This window comes from Parasteatoda tepidariorum, chromosome 7 (genome assembly GCF_043381705.1).
Source record: "Parasteatoda tepidariorum isolate YZ-2023 chromosome 7, CAS_Ptep_4.0, whole genome shotgun sequence".
NCBI classification, from domain to species: domain Eukaryota; kingdom Metazoa; phylum Arthropoda; class Arachnida; order Araneae; family Theridiidae; genus Parasteatoda; species Parasteatoda tepidariorum.
The window spans coordinates 89969069-89990730 of record NC_092210.1 but is presented as its reverse complement, the minus strand read 5'-3'; the positions used below and the strand labels follow the sequence as shown (position 1 = coordinate 89990730).

General features: G+C 30.9%; 1 protein-coding gene across 2 annotated transcripts in view; it reads right to left on the bottom strand.

Annotated features, from left to right (window-relative positions):
• The window catches only part of LOC107444770 (puratrophin-1), a 259571-nt gene that overhangs the window by 174049 nt on the left and 63860 nt on the right, over positions 1-21662 (bottom strand). For both annotated transcript variants that reach the window (XM_071182930.1, XM_071182931.1), the window contains exons 2-3: positions 15066-15205; positions 7610-7774 (exon numbers count right to left, since the gene is read on the bottom strand). In XM_071182930.1, coding sequence (XP_071039031.1) covers positions 7610-7774; positions 15066-15180 — 280 coding nt within the window. In that variant the 5' untranslated portion in view covers positions 15181-15205. The remainder of the gene's footprint in view (positions 1-7609; positions 7775-15065; positions 15206-21662) is intronic.

The window sequence follows — 21662 nt, the reverse complement described above, 5'->3', positions numbered from 1 at the left end:
TATATATATTAAAGATTTATTCTTTTGTGTGAACATTTTTTCTTCGATTTTAAGCGAGCAGTTAGGGAGTAGAGGTTTTGAAGAGGCAGAAGTGACGTCAATTCCCCTACCTTACCCACACACCCTACTTATTCGTTTCACGGAAGTACGTCAAGAGTAGCCTCTTTCTGCCCATGTGCTTATTTCTAGATGTGTTTTTATAATTTCGTTTTTATTTTAATATTAGTTTCATATCATATGATTCTGATGGCGTAAGAAATTTTTATTTAGTTTTAAGTTTTTTAGTCTAACTGCATTATATTAATTAATAGTTTCCTAAATCTTGTGTTTTTTACGTTTGATATGTGCCATTTATTTTCTTTGAAAAGAATATATTTCTGATGGTAGGAAATAATCATGAGGTAGAAACAGTTTTTAGATTCGTTATTCCGCTGGAGCCTCAATGTTCATTTAATCCATACGCGTATTTAATCCATATACCAAGTAATATACATAATTAAGAAACATTAATTTATTTTTGTTCGAGAAAAAATTTTCGTTTCTTACTCAAATGTGAATCAATAATAATATATCTACAGTATCAATTCGATCATAATTTCATTAAAATATATTAATAAACGTACAACCCTTCATCCTTATAATTTAATAAACTATAATAATTTAAAATAAAAACAAACTTATTTTTGAAACTTAAGAAGAAATATTTTAATTGTTTATTCTGAATTAATTTTATTTTCTATTCGAAAATAAATATCTCTATATAATGAGATTATGTATACAATTATAGATTAAATTTCAAATTCTTCGATTTGCAAATGAAATATTTTAAATCGAAGAAACATGCCACGTTTTTTTTTTAACGCTATTGTGTTAAATATGAAATTTTATTATATGATATAATAATGATAAAAACTTATTGTCTAATCATAAATGGGATTCGGAAATCATGTATAGACTTAGATTATTACTATTTCTGTGAAAATCCCCGTCAATGACGTTTTTAATATGCATTTCACTCCGAAGTGATTAATACTAATTATAGAGAAAGTCACTATAACTATTTCTCACTAAATTTAACAACGTTTTATCTGCATTTTATTAGTCAATCAGAATTGTCCAAGTCAAAATTCCTAATGGTTCCGTCAAAACATTTTGATGGTTTGTGTTGAGATCAGTGAGATTCATGATGGTTCGATATCAATTGATGGTCACCTTCATCCAACATTTTACATTATGAGTTGATGGTTTTTGATATGCCAATAAACTTCCATCATTCCATGACGAAAATGTTACTTTAATACTATGATGGTTAACCATCAGGAGAAGTTCATTCTGATGGACCAACAATCCATGATGGTTCCAACTATTCATATCCATGATGGTTTAATCGGAAGTCTTGTTGGGGCTCATGAATATCAAAACAAGTTGCTATTCCTGATGGTTCATGAACAAACAATCAAAACAAGCTGCTATTCGTGTGTTGGATCCTCACACATCAGTCCGAACTCCTACATTGGGGTGATGCTGGTTCGTGCCACGCGTGTTTATTTTATTCTTGTATGTGTGGTTTATTTTCTTTGAAAAGAATATAATTCTGAGGAGTTAATGGAAAGAAATAATGATAAGATCATTTCTTAAGCAAAAATCTATTAAATTATTTAATAAAAATAATATGATTTTTTAATTTTATAGAATGTGAGTAATTTCATATCATATGATTCTTATACCGTGGGAAATTTTATTTATTATTAAGTTTTTTAATCTAAATACATTTTATTAATTAATAGTTTCCAAAATCTTGCGTTTTTTTTTTTTCGTTTTGTATGTGCTATTTATTTTCTTTGAAAAAAATATAATTCTGATGAAAGGAAATAATCACGAGGTAAGAACTTAAAACATTTCTTAAGTAAAAATCTATTAAAATCATTTAATAAAATAGATAATTTCATTTTTTAAATTTTATAGAATGTGAGTAATTCCATATCGTATCTGACTTAAGACTGCGTCAAACGCTTTAACTAACTAAATAAATAAATAGTAAGCAGCATTGTTTACAATAAAAAATTGTAAAAATTGGAATAGAATTTCAAGTAATAAACTTCAAGCATAACAAAAGGTCATGAAAATAGTGGAATTTAAAATGTGTGATTTTTGTTTTGAAAAAGAGGGATTCATGAGAAATGATTCCCTAACCAGATTTTATCATCTTTTCGAATCGGGTTTTCGAGAAATTCTATCTTTCTTTAATAAACTTTCATGTGGGTGGTCGAAAAACTTTATTCGTTTTATTTAGTTTTCTATTCTCAGATGAATTTGAATAATAACCCTAAAGCAATGCTTTTCAGTTCCAATACTGATGTTTATAATTACCAAAAGGGGTTACCATTTTAAAGACTGAATAATTTTTTTTTACGACTAATGTTCCTGAAAACTACGTAATTTCTATTTCCCGCAAATTATTGTTTTTCGCTCTCCAAATCATCCTCGCTCGCAATAATGCTTTAACGCAATTTCATAAGATAATAATTACGAAATTATTTCCTTTATTGAAAAACTTCATTCACAAGACTGTGCGATTCATTTTTCTTCTAGAAAGTTCTACCTTCCTTGTTGAGGGATCATTTAAATATTACCTAAGTACAGTGCGAAAAAAAAAACATTTTGGATAACTTTTGATCTTCACGTACTGGACAGGATCTGCTACAGTTGCGTAGTTTTGGGAAGTACTTGGGGGGGGTGGGGGCCCTCTGAAATTAAGCATTACTTGATTAATGAACTGTTGTACAATAAGTAGGATGCAGATATAAAAAAAACTTCATTATTCATTTTACGTAATTTAAACGTTTAGAATGAATATACATATATATATATATATCTTTATATATAAGAAGAGAGTGGAATGATAACACATAGCCAATCACAGAAGACTTCTGGTTAGTAACGCACAAAACAGCCAATCAAAATTGAGAACGCATGTATGTGAAAAGGTAATAATTTTTAATAATGCTGTCAAAAAATACAAAATACAAATTGACCTCAAATAAAACTCACTGGACTTCGAATTAAATAATTAAGAAAACTCTACTATTACGTTTACAAAAAGGAGGATTTATTAACTCAACAACAAAATTATAGCATCGCCATTCCAAAAAAAAAAAAAAAAAAATCTCACACTTGTTACGTAAAGCTATAAAAAGAGCGAACGATTAGTTATGCAAACGATTATATATGATTATTATGAACTAAACTTTATGCAAACGATTGTTTATGACGTCATTAGATAAAAGTGTCATTAACGCAATATTATCCAGTGTTTATTAATAATTTTGAGTGGCAATGTAAAAAGATAGTTGTTCTAAAGTTTTATAATAAAATGTTTGTTTTGATAGAACGCAGTTATTTATTTTAGAATTCCAATATATTTTAATAGCTTTGAAAAATCGGGTAGAGTTATTGGATGCACGAATCAACACTCTCTCAAAAAACTATTTTCATTCCAAATTATCANATTCTCACGTATTAGTGTTTTTGTTCGAAAGTTGGCCATATCAAAGAATATTCTTGTCCACTATTTTTGAACTATTGGATAATCTTCAAGAAGACATTTATCCATGCATAATGCTAAATATAGGTTCTAACATGAGTAAAAGGGGAAATGAAATGATAATGTTTGAAGAAATATGGAGTGCCAGTCCTTTAAGGCTAAGACGATCACTTCTAAAAAATGAATTTCATTGCAAGGAAGTGTTGTTCTATTTGCTGGAATTAGAAAATCTGAGCATGGCTGTTACGATATTAAATGATGCTTCCGAAGAAGAGATTACACTATTTACCTGCTTTATGTTTGGTCTGCCTGAATTTAAGCATGCTATTTACTCAAGCAATCTGCATTCACTCCACATGTTATTATCAAAATCTACATTGCCACCAGAATGTTATCCATATAAAAGCAAACTTCTAGAGCAAGGAACGCAAGATAGACCGATAATATCGTGGCTTATTAGACTTAGACATTGGCACATTTGTATTGAGTGGATATGGGATGGCAATATCCAAGCAGTTGAATCTTTCTTGAGATGGGCTTATCAATCTGTACGAATTGGAACATTTAAGACAACAATATCATCTCCGTATGCTATCTACTTGACATTAATATTTTTGTCCAATTATGAGCGTGTGGACCAGTTCCTGAATTGGTATTTCGAGACGAGACAGGAAATTCACCATTTTAAAGCAAACTTTTTGAAAAAATGGGATAATTATTTTTTCAAGCGCTTCATAGACATGCCGTTCATTGTCTCAAAAAGAGAAGACGATGTGTTGCAAAAATTCATAAACTACAACTTGTCTTCTCTCGAAAACATTGCAGAATTTCGACTTATTTGTCGTAGATGTATAGAGTACGCACTGAGTAAAGGTTTTCTTGAAAGTGCCACCTTGCTTTTGAATGTATCTTTTGATAATATCAATGAAACGAAGAGATACAAAAACGAAATTATACAATCTGAGGAAAGAATCAAAAAGTTTCTGCTCCTGAAGCAATCACTTACTGATGATGACTGGAATCATGTGAAAGAAATTGTAATGTGGTCGTCGCCTCTAACCTTAAATACAGTCACAAAATTAAAGTCACTGATTCTGGAACAAAAGACTAATCACTCTTTCCAAGATGAATTGAATCCACAAATTTCAGCTCTCCTTGATTTACTGGAGAATGCTGTTGAGAAAGATGATAGTTAAACATTTTTTTTACGATCAAATACGAATGCAAATAAAATCATATTCTCCGTCAAATGACGAATCATGTTCACAGCTCAATCACTGTCAAACGATTAATTGTCTTACAATAAATAGGTGACTCCATTTTTTAGTTGTTCAATGCTAATGAAACAATATCTGTTATATATTATTTGTCACAGCTTCAATAATTAATTTAATTGTCACAACTTTATTATTTTTTATTTTCGTTATACCTGAAGAAAAATCAACAATTTTACGTGATTTATTTTTCCTCACTATTCCCAAAAAACAGTCCCTAAGAAGATATATATATATATATATACAGTCCCTGGCCATTTTATAAGATTCTAATAGATTCTAACTATAGATTCTAAATTCGCACTATAAGATTCTAACAAAAATTTTAATTCTCAGGTGATACTATATTGTTTTTGAGCGACTGAAACCGGTTTACACTTGTTTACGTTGGTTAACATTGTAATGCAATACGTTAAAAATAAATACAAATAGGTAGTACTTAAAAAATCTCCGGCATTAGTATTCAAACTTAATGGTTTAAGGAGGGTGACCTCATATTTGTTACCAAATTAAGTGCAGATGATAATCTAAGTTAAGAAATCAGACAGAAAAACGCGCTTTCTCATAAGAAGCATAACCGCGATAGATTCCTGACTCTCAAAATCAGAGCAGAAGCCACGTTCGGTGGTTAGGACAAGAAAGCGGTTGAAAGTTCGGACACCTCAACGTTAATTCTACTTTCTGCGGACTTCGAATCGAAAATTGTTTGCATACAATTATAAAATGTGTTTATTCGAAGACAAGTCTATGCAAAAAATGATTTATTATTATTTTATTTGCAAATAGTCGAAAAAATTTGAATTTTAAGTTAAATAAATTTTTACTTCAACTTAAAGAAATAACCTTTTTTATTTGTAGGAAATCGGTCAAAAAGTTACAAAGAAATCCGATTTTTTAAAAATGTGATTTTTTTTCTTAATTTTTCAGTTATTTTGAAATTTTTACATAAAATACATATATCGATTTTTAAAACCATCTATTCAGTGGAATGAAGCCATAGACATTTTTTTCTTGTTTGCCATCTCAGTTTCCCATTCCTCAATAAAGAACATCTCTTAATTTTTTGTACTCAAGACGAAGAGTTATGAAAAATAAAAGTTACTGCATATTGTTTTTTAATCGTTTTTGTATTTCTTTTTATGGGTCATTCATTTAATTAATGTGTCATAAAAGGGAATAGTTCGGAAAAAATGAGTTAAAATTGTTTGCAGTATGGATAGAGTGAAATTTCGGTTATAGTGAATAGAAATTTAAGTTCCTTGAAGGTTCACTATAGCGGGGTTTGACTGTCTCTGTATTGTTCATCATTTTGTTCTGTCTTTGAGCGATTCATCTTACATGTTTGTGTGAAGGACAATGAGGCCTCCACATTGTTCTTTCTCTACATGTTTAAGGATCGAACTTTTATAAAAATGCTTTCTCTCTCTCCTCATTGACGTCAACATAAAAGACCAGTTCAAGTGCAGTTTTAAAATAGATTTTGTTAAATGTGTTTAAAATAGATGGAAAAAAAATAGAAATACGATACTTCCTTTATACACTCATCTATTTTAAAAATATTCAATATAGAGTTGCTCATTCCATTTTATTTTAAAATTAATAATTACTTTAAAATTAATGAAAATTAAAATTACAATTGGTTACACTGGAATTTTTAAAAAAATATCAGGTGATTTTTTTTATATTTAAATAAAAACCTATTTATATGTAAGGTTCGCATAAGTCTAATTTTATTATTTCAGAGAATAGTTTAACTTTCATAAAAAAAGGTGGCAACATTCAGATATGTAAATAGAACGCTTCGCAAACGCATATATTTCGCTGTTATTATTTTTCATTAAATACATAAGTCTAATTTTATTATTTCAGAGAATAGTTTAACTTTCATAAAAAAAGGTGGCAACATTCAGAGATGTAAATAGAACGCTTCGCAAACGCATATATTTCGCTGTTATTATTTTTCATTAAATACTTTTATAAAATATCTCTTCGCTTATTTACTGTATTGCATATTAATTANTACAATTGACCCCACTCTCCCCTATCTGCTACATTTTAGATTTTCCAATTCATGACTTTTCATGACCTTCCGTGACTCATTCCAAGAATTTTTCATGGCTTAACGAAATTCCATTACATTCTAAGACGCTTCAGTTATAGAAAAACTGACCATCGACAATTTGTTTAGTTCCGATTGCTATCGAACAAAAGGATGATTATTTGATGTCTAATTTTTGTTAGTTTTTTCTGATGAAATGAAAAATAATTAGCTAAGTTAGGATATATTTTTAGTTAAATTTTATCAATCTTTTCAAATATACTTCTTAAAACTTGGAATTGAGAAATAATGGGCTCATTTGTTTTAAAATAAAACGCAGATTAAAGTTGTTTCGATTGGATGCTGTCTATTAACCGATTCCCTGATTATCCCGAATTAACTCGGGTATGCGCATATATTTGTTATCCCGAGTATACTCGGGCATAGCAGAATTCGTCCATACGTTATGCTTTATCACGTTTTTATTCGGCCAGAAACAAAGCAAAAAATAATAATAATCTGCTGCTGCGATTGGCAGTTTACCAATATTTGATTGGGGGGGTTTGCTATTTGTGGAACTGCAGACGTGTTTTGCGCAATTGTATATACGATGGTTTATGAATTTACATAGAAAGAAAGAGTAAAAAAAAAAAAATGGCGCTTCCGAGCGAAAGTAATGCAGATAACTTTTTCAGAATATGAAGATGTGAACATGTACAAAGACTAATATTTAGTATATGAAGAGTGACTTACACAATTGTGATGTTGCTTCATTGTTCGGTGTGACCACTGAAACCTCCTTGGAGAGACATTCTAGCGATGGATGGTCACTGGTCTGGACGGAACTATCCTTTGTGTTGCAACATCTTGTGTCTTGAACGGACTTGAAGATACCATTTAGTTCCAGACGCTCTATACCTGTTCAAAGATAAAGTCCAAATTAAATACAGGGTATCTGCTACATTTTAGATTTTCAAATCCATGACTTTTCATGAATAAATCATGATCAATCAATTTTTCATGACTTACCAAAGTTACTATTTTCTCCGAGAAAAACACAACACTAAATTTAAAAAAGAATTATCATAACAATAAATGAAATGATTAGTATAACCAAAACTGTTATATTCTGCATCTTCATATTTATAAATTTTATACTTAAAAAACAGAGTAAAAGAAAGAGTTGAAGGAATAAAATAGCTGGAAAAAAATACAAAGGCAAACTTTTTTTTCTCTTTTTTTTTCCTCTGCAGAATTATATTCTAAAGAAAATTTTCTTGTTCATGGAAAAGGAGAGAAATATTAGTGATTTTTCTGTTCTCATTTCGGAATTAAAAAACATTTGCCAATGACTGGCTTGGTTCAGCTAGAATTTTAAATTGATAAAATAAAAAATAATAAATAAAAAAAATTCTTAAATCACAGAAGTTTAAAAGATAATTCACTCCAGAAATGATGCTCTTTCTTTCATTTCTTGAAAGAACACCATCATTTTTAAAGAACGTAATAAAAGCATTTTATATTTTAATAAAATATGACTGTGAGTTAGGTTTTTATTACGAATTCAGATATATGGTACGCTGCGAAATTGGGGGTAGGGGGGATTCCATTTTAAAATGAGATTTTTCAGCGACCTAATTCCATAACTTTCCACAATTTAAAAAAAATATTAAAATCATGACATTTCATGACAAATTTTGTTCAATACCAAAATCCATTACTTTCCAGGAGTACCCTGTAAATACAGTCTCTATAGAGTGGACCCAGTCGAAAATCCACTATAAACGAGATTTCATTTTACGAAAAAGTATTTCTTAGCAGCAGTATTGTTGGGAAAAAGTGATTGCGATAGTACATAATTTGCTTTATGAGATATTTACGAACTAAATACAATCTCCTTACAACGAATTTCTCCTTATTAACCATTCAAAATATTCTTCACATAAAGAAGCCTGTCTACAATGAATTTGTCATTTTGTTTGTCATTTCAATTTTTTAGATGTTCATCATTTTTAAAGGGCATTTAAATTTTATAATTTTGGGGCAACTGCTTGACGTGCTCCCGTTTATATTCATTCCAGAAAATAAATTCATTTTGAACACTCTTTAATGATGCGTATTATTTCATTTTTAATTAAAAATCATAAAATACTTGTAAAACGGAAATTTGAGTCCACTATATGAGTATAAAATGAAATGAGTAGAAGAACAGTTCGAACGGTAACCACTAGAAACTTTTGCTGGGGGGGGGGGTTAAAGTTNGGGGGGGGGGTTAAAGTTATTTTAGATAAAAAAAGAGATTGCGAGTAACATTGATGATACGCTGTGTGCTATAAATGATTGGTTTACATTACAGTGATATGTGTAGGAAACTTTTGTAACTGATTTCGAGTGATGAATGTGAATTTATTGTTGATGAGCCATTTAAATGCTACGTAAGCGTCTAATGAATTTGTGATTTGCTTTTTTTGCTTACGTAAGACATTAAAACACTTATTTTTAAAAAATATATTAAATTGCAAAAAAAATTTAGTAAAAAATTACAAGTGAAAAAGTTTAAATTAAGGAGTAGGAAAAAAATTTTTCGAATAATTTCAGAGGTCAAGAGTTAGGGAACAGAAGAAAACATGACAAGAATTTAAAAATATTCGACTCTAGATTTGAAAAACTTATATTTGTTTTTGTTCTTTTATTTCAGTTTAATCCTAAATTCAGATAACTAGAGAAATATTCAAATAAATAGTAAAAATTTAGGATTCTTTTTTTTTGAGGAATATGCTGACGTCATATTTGATCGGTCCCTCGTATATCTTATCTATAAATGGATATCCAACTATCATAACAGCAGTTTCCATGAATTGCAAAGATATAAAAAGATTCTAAACGCCCATCCTCAGAGGAAAATTCTAAATATGATTTTCACATAAATGGTGAACTCTTTTGTGTCACAATTTAAGACACAAAGCGTGAATCTGACAAAATACATTTATGCAATTAGCAGTTTTTTGTATAGCATGCAATAAGATTTTTTACACTAAACATACCAACACTTATTCTATATCTATTATTTTACCATAGCCGGTCAAATGATCGGACTTTATGATTCTTGATTGAATGGATAAAATAATCAGCAAATATTCATTAAATATTAAAGATTAAAGTCAGATTTTTAATATTAAAAAGCAAAATAACATATCATTTTGAATCTTCTCCTAATCAGAAACTTGGTAGCAAGATTTTGTATTCTTCTTTTAAATTTAATTCTGTGATAAATTAGAAATTTTTTTGACTTTTTAGGAATTATAACAACAAAGAAAATTCTCGAGCATCTGAAATTATTTTTTTTTTCTTTTTCGCTCACGCGATATTCAATTCAAGGAATTTAAATAAAACATAATATTCATTCCCTCTTTTATACGCTTTACAATTTACAAATGTAAATAATTTCATTCAAAATGAGTGGTTTCAAAAAGTTAAATGGGAGAATTTCTTCGAGAAAATTTCTGATACGCACATGCTAACAGGGGTCTGTCCAGACATTCTGTGAAAGGTCCGTTTTTCGTGAAATTGTGAAAAAATTACTCACATTCTTCCAACCAGGGTCCGCTTTTATGAATGTGTGCAAATAGGGTCCGTTATTGCAAAAAAAAACTTTTTCAAGAAGTTTTTAAATTGTAAAGACATACAAGATTATGCTCAACACTGTAAAATTATAATTAAAAAAATTAAATTTTAAAAAATGAACAACAATTGCTCCTTCTAAATTAGAGATGCAACATACAAATATTTGGTATTTAGCCTATACTGCTGAACGCAGAATATTAATTTCGGACGAATAATGGAAGAATCGTCTGCCGAAGACAAAACTTAATTCGTTTACATCCATCTTTCTTGTCTTCTGCCCTGGAAAGGGTTTATTCGATTAACAAAATAATAATGAAGATAAACAAATTTGTGAAGGGTCCGATTAAAACAAAAATCATTTTGTGAAGGGTCCGTTTTTAAGTTAAAATATTTTGTGAAGGGTCCGTTTTTATGAAAAGATATTTTGTGAAGGGTCCGATAACGGACCCAAATTTCTTCTAAACAGACCCCTGGCTAAATTATGTTCACAAAATACAAAAAAAACGGGAAAAAAATAAAGAGCAACCTAAACGATTATTTTTGAATTTGAATAAATATTTTCTTGGATGCAAAACCAGAGAAATAATTTTTTTTGCACCGTTGGTATGTTAAATTTTACAGAAACGAAGAAATTACGTTCTTTAAAACGAAAGAAAAGTATTTTAAATCCATATAGACTTTTCTACGAAAATTGTCCTAAAAAATGACAACTAATATATTTTAGTTCGCAGGCCGCCAGTTGGTAACCACTAATATATATTGAAAGAAAAACCTTTTTTTTTCAAGGAGGATATTTTAAAAAATTATTGCACTGAATCCATGGATTTTACTTTAAAAATAAAATGATAGTAGATTATTGTCCTTTTAACAAAAAATTGAAGATAAACTAACTAGATAATTTAGTTTAATCATTATATAATCAAGCTAAACTAACTTGAATCGAAATGCAATCAACTTTGCTATGAATGTGCCTTTAACTAGGTTAAGTAAATTTATCTGTTCTCACGAACACATAAATTGGAGTTAGTAACGAATAGTTTTTAATTTACATTAAATCATTGTATTTTGAATAATCAAAGTTTCCTTACAATTACTTAACTTTTGATATTATTATAAATTTTGCATTTTTTTTTTTTAAATGTCTGGACAGTTTGCAGTGATGCAAACTATGACTAATATTAATTTACTTCATTTAAAAAAAAAAACTATCAGTTTTTGAGACACAAAATTAGAAACTTGAGAAAGTTATTGAACTTTCTTAACCGACCTGTAAGATATAATTTAGAAATTAACTTTATATATTATTAAGAAACATAAAAACTGCTTTAATATTGAGATATAATTTTCTTTTCATATTAAAAAAAAGGATAGCGAAATTTGAGGGGAAAAACATTACAAAGTTCGCTTCATCCACAAACTATTCATTAATTTATTTTTTAAAAGTATTGACTTACTTTTCAATCTTTCTTAATATTATTTCTTAATATAAATAATATAATCTTAATATTATTTATAATACTTGATTTCTATAATTATTCTAAATTATAAAATAAAACTAAAATTGGATCAAAACACTTCATTAATTACGTAAATTAAACATTTTTCAATTATTAAACAATAAATAAATTGTTGAACAATAAATAAGCCAATTAACTAAAGGAATAAATAAGGAATTAACTAAAAGCTGAAAAATCCGATACAGGAAAAAGAAAAACAATTCAATACAGAGGGACATTTAAAAAACAAAACATCTTGATAATTCTTTCCGTTCATATGGTAATGGTTTACCGGAAACTCCGTTTTACTACTCATTTATGAAAAATTATAAAACTGAAAAGTAAATTGAATCGAGTAGCTTTTCTGTGATGCTTTGAGGTACCATGATAAAATTACCCTAATGTATTATAAAAACCTTATTTTATTGATCATTTTACCAAAATCATTACCATAAAGCTTTGATAAAAATTACAGAAATGCTGAGCCAGAAAATTTTACCATATTCTACTACTTTTTACCATACTTCATATTTCCTCAGTTTGTGTTAATGCAATAAAAGATTTTGGGATTCCTTTAACGGAATTTTTATGTAACATTCTATTTGTTATTAACAATCTGTCATTAAGAAAGAAATAATTAATTATCAATCTAAATCTTCCCCAAAAATGATTCAAGTGTTAAAAACGTTCTCTTTAAGAATATTCTTTCGATTGATTTGACTGGGTACAATGTTTACTTCAAAATGTACCTTGAAAAAAACACTATTATTATGCGTTGGTAATATTTTGACGCTTATTATTTTCAACATGTCACTGGATTCGCTCTCAATGGAAGTTCGGATATAAATAATTTACTCATCAAAAAATGGTTTAGATCCATCAGTGTTGCTAACGGCAAAATTTTCAAATTAAGCAAAGTTAGTAAAACACCCAGAAAAAGAATACAAGTTCAAACATACCACAGGCTTTGTTCATCATCATAGTTGGCCAGACAGCCCAATGTGGGTCACTGCCTTCCTCCGAAGATTTCTCCATAATGCCTTCCGATTCATCTTTGATCTCCAATTCTTTTCATTATTTGCAAGAAAATCGGACTCCACCGAGTTACCAAATATCAACCGCGGCCTTCCCCGCTTTCTCGTTCCAGTGGGTTTAGAAAGCAGCATTTTTTTTTTATTTTATTGTACTGTCGTCACTCATTCGAATCACGTGGGACATCCAATTCATTCTATTTATTCTTATCTATTTAATAATATCAGGTTGTTTATAAATCTTGTACAGTTCAAAGTTAAATCTCCTTCTCCAGTTATTGTTTTCATTTACTCAACCAAGTAAACTCCGGAAAATCTTTCTCAAGTATTGCGATACAATTTTCCTCCAGTTTTGTCATTATCCAAGCCTCAGAAGCGTAGGAGGTCAAGACTGGCCTGACAAGAGTTTTGTAGATTAAGAACTTTGTTTTTCTAGAAAGAAGTTTAGATTTAATAAATCTTCTCAGTCCATAGACAGAAACGGATTTTTATTTCAGGAGTCATTCTGTTGTCAATAGTAATAATTGATCCTTCTTTATTCGATGCAAAAAGTAATTTTTTTTTGTGTGTTAGTTTAAATTTTGCATTAAAATAAAACTATACTATTTCAAAAAGTTTTGATCTTTCATATATAGGCAAAATTAAAGATCGCCCCTTTATGACTAAATATATCAAATGCTGGTCAAAAAAATTTTTTTTGAGAAATGCCTTACATTATTAAATTTATTGAAACGCTTAAAACGTGGCCACTTGTTTTACGAGGGTTGCTATTTATATTTCTGGCCTAATAATGAAAAAACAAATATGTAGGATCGAAATTGGTTTTATTGTTTTTCAAAATATTCTCCATGATGATCAATACACTTTTGCATGCGTTTGAACCAATTTTCAAAGCACTTTTTCCAGTCCGATTGAGGTAACTCCAAAACATGCGTTTTGAATGCATCAACCGCTTCTTCGGGGGTCGAAAATCGTTGTCCACGTAATTTATTTTTGATGTGTGGGAATAAGAAGAAGTCATTGGGTGCCAAATCAGGGCTGTACGGCGGATGACCCATCAGTTCGATCTTTCGCTCCGTCAGAAATGCCTTTGTTTGAGTCGATGTGTGAGAGCTCGCATTGTCATGATGAAGAATGATTCGCCTGTTCTTCTGCTTTTTTCGAATTTCTCCGATGACTTCTGGCAAACAAATGGTCGTGTACCATTCAGAATTGACCGTCCTGCGTTGCTCTAACGCCACTGTTGCCACATGACCGTTAATGCCGAAGAAACAGGCAATCATTTGTTTCGATGTGCTTCTTCCTCGAACAACTTTTGTTGGTTTTGCCTCGTCTTGGAAGACCCATACAGTTGATTGCTGTTTTGTTTCCGGCTCATATGCATAGATCCATGATTCGTCACCTGTGTAGATGTTATACACAGCCTTTGATGTACCTTGAACGTATTTTTCCAACATTTCCTTGCACCAATCGACACGAGCCTTTTTTTGAGCGTTTGTCAGATTATGCGGGATCCAACGCGAACAAATTTTTTTTACGCTCAAATGTTCATGCAATATTTTATTGATGCTAGTCATACTAATGTCCAAAGACGCCTCTATCTCACGGTATGTCACATGACGATCTTGCTTTATCAGTTCACGCACAGCATCGATCTTTTCTGGCACAACAACGGATTTTGGACGACCTGCACGGGATTCGTCCTGGATCGAACATCGACCACGATTAAATTCGTTATACCAATTTTTTACAGTGCTGTAGGATGGCGCTTTATCGCTGAATAAAGAATTAAGTTCATCGAAGCACTCTTGTCTTGATAATCCACGTCGAAAGTTATGAAAAATAATGGCACGAAAATGTTCACGATTCAATTCCATTTCAACAACACAAATGAAGCTATAATGGTAAATCGACTGCTGAATTTATGTTTAAAAATATCAAACTTTCGATTAAAATCGTCTGCGGTCGCCTAGCAACAAGGCCAGAAATATAAATAGCAACCCTCGTAAAAGTAGCTTAGTTTCCTTCCCTTAATGAACAAGAAATAAATATATTTACCTTTTTCAACTGAAACCAGGAGTTGTTGAAGGGCGGTGGTCAACTGGTCATCGCTTACCATGACATCAGACGATGTCCCGATGTCCGGCATCCCATCCATAAATGCTATGGACATAAATCATCTATGTGAGTCGGTGAAGCTAAAAATATAAAAAATAATCATCAAAACCATAAAAAAGAAGAAAGAAGAAAAAAAAGAAATTTAAAGCATTTCTGCAAACTACAAGTTATTTCGCATATTTCACTTTAGTTTTAAAAATAAAAACGACGTAAATCTTGTTTATTGTTTGATAACAACTAACAAAGATGAAGTAAAATATGTGTAGAAATCTCAAGTGTAAAATTAAATCTTCACTGAAATAACGTTTAGATTAAAATATTATACAGTTGAACCTCGCTATAGTGAACCTTCAAGGGACCGAAATTTCGATTCACTATAACCGGGAGTTCACTATACCCATACTGCGAACAATTTCAACTCATTTTTCCGAACTGCTCCCTTTTATGACACATTATTTAAATAAATGAACAATAAAAAGAAATACAAAAATGATTAAAAAAACAATGTAACAGAAAATGTGTTGACTTTTATTTTTTATGACTTCATTTTTTATGTCTGAACTTTTATTTAAAAAATTGAGGGATGGCCTTTATTTACTGAATAGAAACTGAGATAGAAGGAGCAAACAAGAAAAAAATGCTCATGGCTACATTCCACCTCAATAGATAGCTTTAAATTTCAAAATATTCCAATTTTTAGAAGAAATTTCAAAATGACCCAAAAAAGGAAGAAAGAAAAAATCAGTCGAAGACAGAAAAAAGTTCATTCATTCCAATTTCCTCTCGTCTTTTAGTTCACTATATCCACAAAAATGATACAATAAGTGTATAGCAAGGCACGGGAGGTTCGTTAACTATAACGGGGTTTTACTGTAGTATAAATTTTCTGCTATCTTACTACAATCAACACTAGTTGATGGAATCAATCACTTTATTACCGAGAAACGGTTGAAAATATTATTGCCACAAAAAAGAAATTCATTTGTTTTTCAATATCTTAAGAATCAAGTTTAAAGGAATTAGTTAAGAGAAAGTAACCATACAGAGCTGCGTAGAATTTCATGATTACGCACCTTAACCGAATGACCTAGATCAGTGTTTCCCAAAGTGTGATACGCGTACCCCCAAGGGTACGGGAACAGTTTAGCGGGGATAAAAATAGAAACAAAGATACTTAGCATACATCTAACTGCAGGCAATTGTATACTATTTAACTAACTATTTAAAACTGTATTTGCATAATTTTGTCTCAAAAAATGAATCGAGAATCTAAGATACTTTATATCTCAAATAATGATGGGGTGGCGGTAGTGCATTTTACATGTATCGCACTATACTTGTTAAAAGCGTTGAACTAGATCAGTGTTTCCCAAAGTGTGGTACGCGTACCCCCAGGGGTACGGGAACAGTTAAGCTGGGGTACGCTTTCTTATGCGAAATATCTTGCAACAAACGAAAATTTCACAAAATTTTATTTAAAAACAAAGCTTGCCATGAAAATTCACAATTACGTATTTTTCTATGGGCCATTTTTAGCAGAGTTAACAGTTAATAATTAGGGGTATCAACAGCCAGTTGTGATTTTTAACTTTTGGGCAATTTTTTTACTCTAAAAAATACATTCATTTCGTATTAGTGGTACACAGCGTTACAAAAAAATTTAGAAGGGGTACACAAAAGTCAAATGTTTGGGAAACACTGACCTAGATCAACTAGGTAATGCGCATGTTAACGTCAACATATATAATTAAATACATCTTGTTAGTATAAAAAAATGTTGCATAAATATAACTTTAATAACGATATCCTACTCAGGATAGCATACACATCAATGGAAATCATATAATTATTTTTTAATTCAACCATAAATTGCCATTCAATAATATTTTACTTTAAAACTGCACTCATTTTTTGGACTTTTATTATGAGTTGTTCCTTAAGAACACATTTATGACCATTTATTAACCACCGACTTATAATAAAACTAAAACGGCAAAAAAACCAGCAAATGATTATACTGTGTGACACGTTTTAAAATGCAAGTTTGAAACACGAAAATGAATAGAATCGCATTCACAAATGCGCTTTTAAAACGATCCTTAGTTAGCTCAATCATGTCTAATGTGGCGCTTTTGGGCCGAATCATATAGTTATTCTATAGTATAATTATACAACTGAAAGATTATTCAAATTTCGCGCATAAGCGTGAACATGCAAATCTGCTTTAAAAACGTGTTCGTAATTGTTATTTTGATATACTCAGTTATTGTTAGTTGTATTTAAGAAGACGAAGAAGCCATTAACAACAACAACTCACTGACTTCGAAACGTGTAATTGGGGGTGCGAGAAGGTGGATTTTCTTTCTGCGATATTGCAGAAAGACTGGAGAGAAAAGTATCCATTGTGCATGATTTCATATTTAATATACGTCGTTTAACAGCCTTTGCGCTCACGACTACTAATCTTCAACTCCTTGTCATTTTGAACCTATCCAGAGGACAAGGAAACTCCTGGATCAGTACCCCCAGAGGTATTGATTTGTCATGGGAACATGGAGGACTTTGCGACTCGACAAATGCAACGTTCATCAGTCTCCATTTACTACAAGGTGAGTCTTCATCCGACGGGGATCGAACCCACGAACTCTTGGACATGGGCCCAGTGCCCTACCAACCAGGTTATCCCGGCCTCATTGTGCATGATAGTTGGCAGCAGTGGTCAAGGGAAGGAACTGATTCAAGGAGACTGGGTTCTGGGCGGCCACAAGGCACTACTCGGAGGGAAGACCGCCGTACGGAGTCAGAAATTCGAGCTGCAGTTGGCACTCCAGTGACACAAAGAACTGTTGCAAATCGGCTAATTCAAGTACAGGTCCGAGCGAGATGCCCTGTAGCACTCACTCCAAACTACTGCCATATAAGAGGTGGGTGGTATCGAGTTAGAGCTCACCGGAAGACAGAATTTGAGATCTATTATGTTTTCTGATGAAAGTCGGTTCTGCATGGGTGCCAGTGATAGCCGTTGGAAGGAGGCCAGTTAAGCGCCGACTATTCTCCGCCTAGACACACTGGGCCTACACCTGGCGTTATAGGTCTGGGGAGCAATTTCTTATGACAGCCGGTGCACTCTAGTGGCTGTTCCACGCACCTTGACTACAAACGTCAACCTGATGATTCAACCTGTTTTGTTGCCATTCATGAGAAGCATTCTAAAGGGGTATTTTCCAACAGGATAACACTATTGTCTTCATACTGCAGTAGTAACCCAATATGCTCTACAGAATGTCGACATGTTGCCTTTCACCAATTAAGGACAGCGTCATCCACAACCAGCATTAACCGTATTGACTCTGATCCAGGCATCCCACAAAATGACATACATCATGACACAATGCATTCAAAATTCTGGCTTTTACACCGGTTGTGAATATATTTTTTCTTAACTGTGATCTTTAATGAATTAACTCAGACAAACTTCATTGCTCTATACACTATTCCATTCGGTGTTTGAATGCCAGACATTATTTAAAGCTGTTATCAAGACATACAATAATTAACAATGGATAATTAAGAACCTAAAATTTATTGAAACTGATACCGTGGGGTAAGAGATGATAAGACACTCATTGGTATTCTCGGCGACATATTCAGACAATGCGATCCAATTTGTTTGTGGGTGATAGGAACCACTGACCGGAACGGATACTTCCGTACGAAGGGACGAAACTGACCGGCGGTTGTTGACCTCATCTTAATCATTTTGGAGACATTTTGAATTAAAGTGACATTTTAAACAGTAGACTTCTATCATAAAATTCATCTAAAATGAAATTTATATTCGAGGATCTCTTGTGGCGGTCCATTCTTTTCAAAATATAAATTTCTCTATAAAATATAATCATTGTACGCAAGCGCTGGGGCAGAATTTTTTCCCGGCTTTCTGCGACATAACTCTCTATTACTAATATCTTCCTGCGAGATATTTATTAAAATATCAAATATACACGTTACTAATTTAAAGTAACAGAAGCGTCAACTTCGAATAAAATAATTTTTTTAATTGAATATGTAATTTTTTTATTCTAAAATTTTGGGCGATATTCTCGCATTTTGTAAGGGAAAAAACACACTATTTCCTTTTTCGAATTTTGCTATTCATCATCACATTAAAATAATAATAAAAAAATCGTGAAATCCTTAGTAGTTACTACCGAAAAAAAAGATGTACGACGCGCGAACTCTTCAAAATGCGCGTTTTCAATTAGAGGTTGTAATAAATAATATCCTATTGAAAATATCGGATTTTAAAAGCTACGTGAAAGTCGATAGTAATACTGCATAAAAAATATCCGCAGAATAAAGAAAAACATTTTTTTATTTTATTTCATTACTCTTCATTTTTCATTATTCTGAAATGAAAATCGAAAAATCACAAGCATTTTTTTCTCACTCCTTTGATGTGCGAGAAAGGCAACTTTTAAATATAATTCTGAAGAAAAGAAAAAATCTTTCGAAAATTTCAGCAGAAAAGAAAACCAAAATATTTTACTCCACAAAGGAGAACTCTTTCTGCAAGAACTCGGTAACGCTCTGCGACAATGTCGCTGTGTCACCACGATTCTGCCACGGGGTTTGTGACATTAAATTTTTATATCCTTGGCTCCCCCTTAGCAGAATCACGGCGACATTGTCGCAGAATGTTACAGAGTTCTTGCAGATAGAATTTCTCTTTAGAAAGTAAAAAGTTTCAGTTTTCTTTTCTGCAAAAATTTTCGAAATTTTTTTCTCTAAAATTATATTTAAAAGATGCCTTTTTCGCGCATCGGAAAGGAAAAAAATGATCTTAATTTTTTGATTCTTTTTTTAAAATGAAAGATGAATAAAAAATAAAGAAAGAAAAATTAAAAATAAAGAATATTGAAGCAAAAAATTTCTTTTCAGCAGAAATGCTTGAGATATTTTTTCCTCCACAATTATATTCAAAAGGTACCATCAGACGGGAACTCGTGAAGTTTTTAATTTCCTTTTGGGGGAAAAAAAATTGGTTTTCCTTTCTTTCTCTGATTTTACGATTTTCATGTGATGATGATTTACTAAATGCAAAAAAAAAGAAATAATGAGTGTGTTTTCCTTTCACAAAATGTGAGATTATAGCCCATGATATTAGAATAAAAAAATATGGCATATTCATTTTCAAAAAATGCATACAATTTTATTATATCCAAATAGTCTTTTCTTTGTAAACACAACGTTACTTTAAATTTAATTAATAACCTAGTACCTAGTTATTAAAAGCATCTTGCAGAAAAGTATGAGAAACGTTAGTCGGGGAAAGTCCAAATAGGTCACAGGGATCACAAATATTTATTACTTCAAGAGAACTATTTGTGTTGTTCTGGGGATTTAAATTGACTCTAGAAAAAATTCGCCGTATTTATGTCCTCTTTAGGTGCTTTTTCATCTTTTATTTTTTCGATGAGGTCTATTCTTTTTTCAAATGCAAATCTTTCAAATCCCGTTCAATTCTTTATGATTGACAAAACATAAAACTACAATAAATGTATATTTTGCCCTTTGGACAGTTGTAGATTTTTTTAAGACTTTCAAAATAAAATTGGAAGTTTTAAACAATTAAATAACACTTTTCTGGAAGTATTTTTTAAAAGCATTGCAAGATTCATTTCGAAAATTCAGAAAAATTAAAAAAAAAAACAAGCGTGCAATAAAGAAGGAATAGTATAAAAATATAATTCAATAAATACTAAAAAAAATAATAATAAAATGCACGTGTGTGCATTTTCTACTAAAAAAGTGGCAGACTATTTTTTAATCGCCACTTGTTGTGTCTGGCCAACTTTTGACCGTTCATTTTGCCCTTAACTGAAACATAACATATAATAGATCCTTTTTCAATAAATACTGAAGAACACTCATCAATATATGTCTCGATAATTCGTTTTTTTTTTTTTTTTAAATTTAAGAACGATTATATGTAATATTTGTTCTAGATTTTATCTTCATATTTTTGTCTTCATAAAATAAAACGATGATTTTTTTAAAAACACTTTTATGTTACAAAGTTATTGATTTCGCAGTGAGATTTCATTCTATTAAAATAGGAATGCATTGTGGCGTATGAAATATACATTCCACGAGCTTTAGTGACGTTTCATTCATCAGGGGTCTGTCCAGACATTTTGTGAAAGGTCCGTTTTTCGCGAAATTGTGAAAAAATTACTCACATTCTTTCAACCAGGGTCCGCTTTTATGAATTTGTGCAAATAGGGTCCGTTATTGCAAAAAAAAACTTTTTCAAGGAGTTTTTAAATTGTAAAGACATACAAGATTATGCTCAACACTGTAAAATTATAATTAAAAAAATTAAATTTTAAAAAATAAACAACAATTGCTGCTTCTAAATTAGAGATGCAACATACAAATATTTGGTATTTAGCCTATACTGCTGAACGCAGAATATTAATTTCGGACGAATAATGGAAGAATCGTCTGCCGAAGACAAAACTTAATTCGTTTACA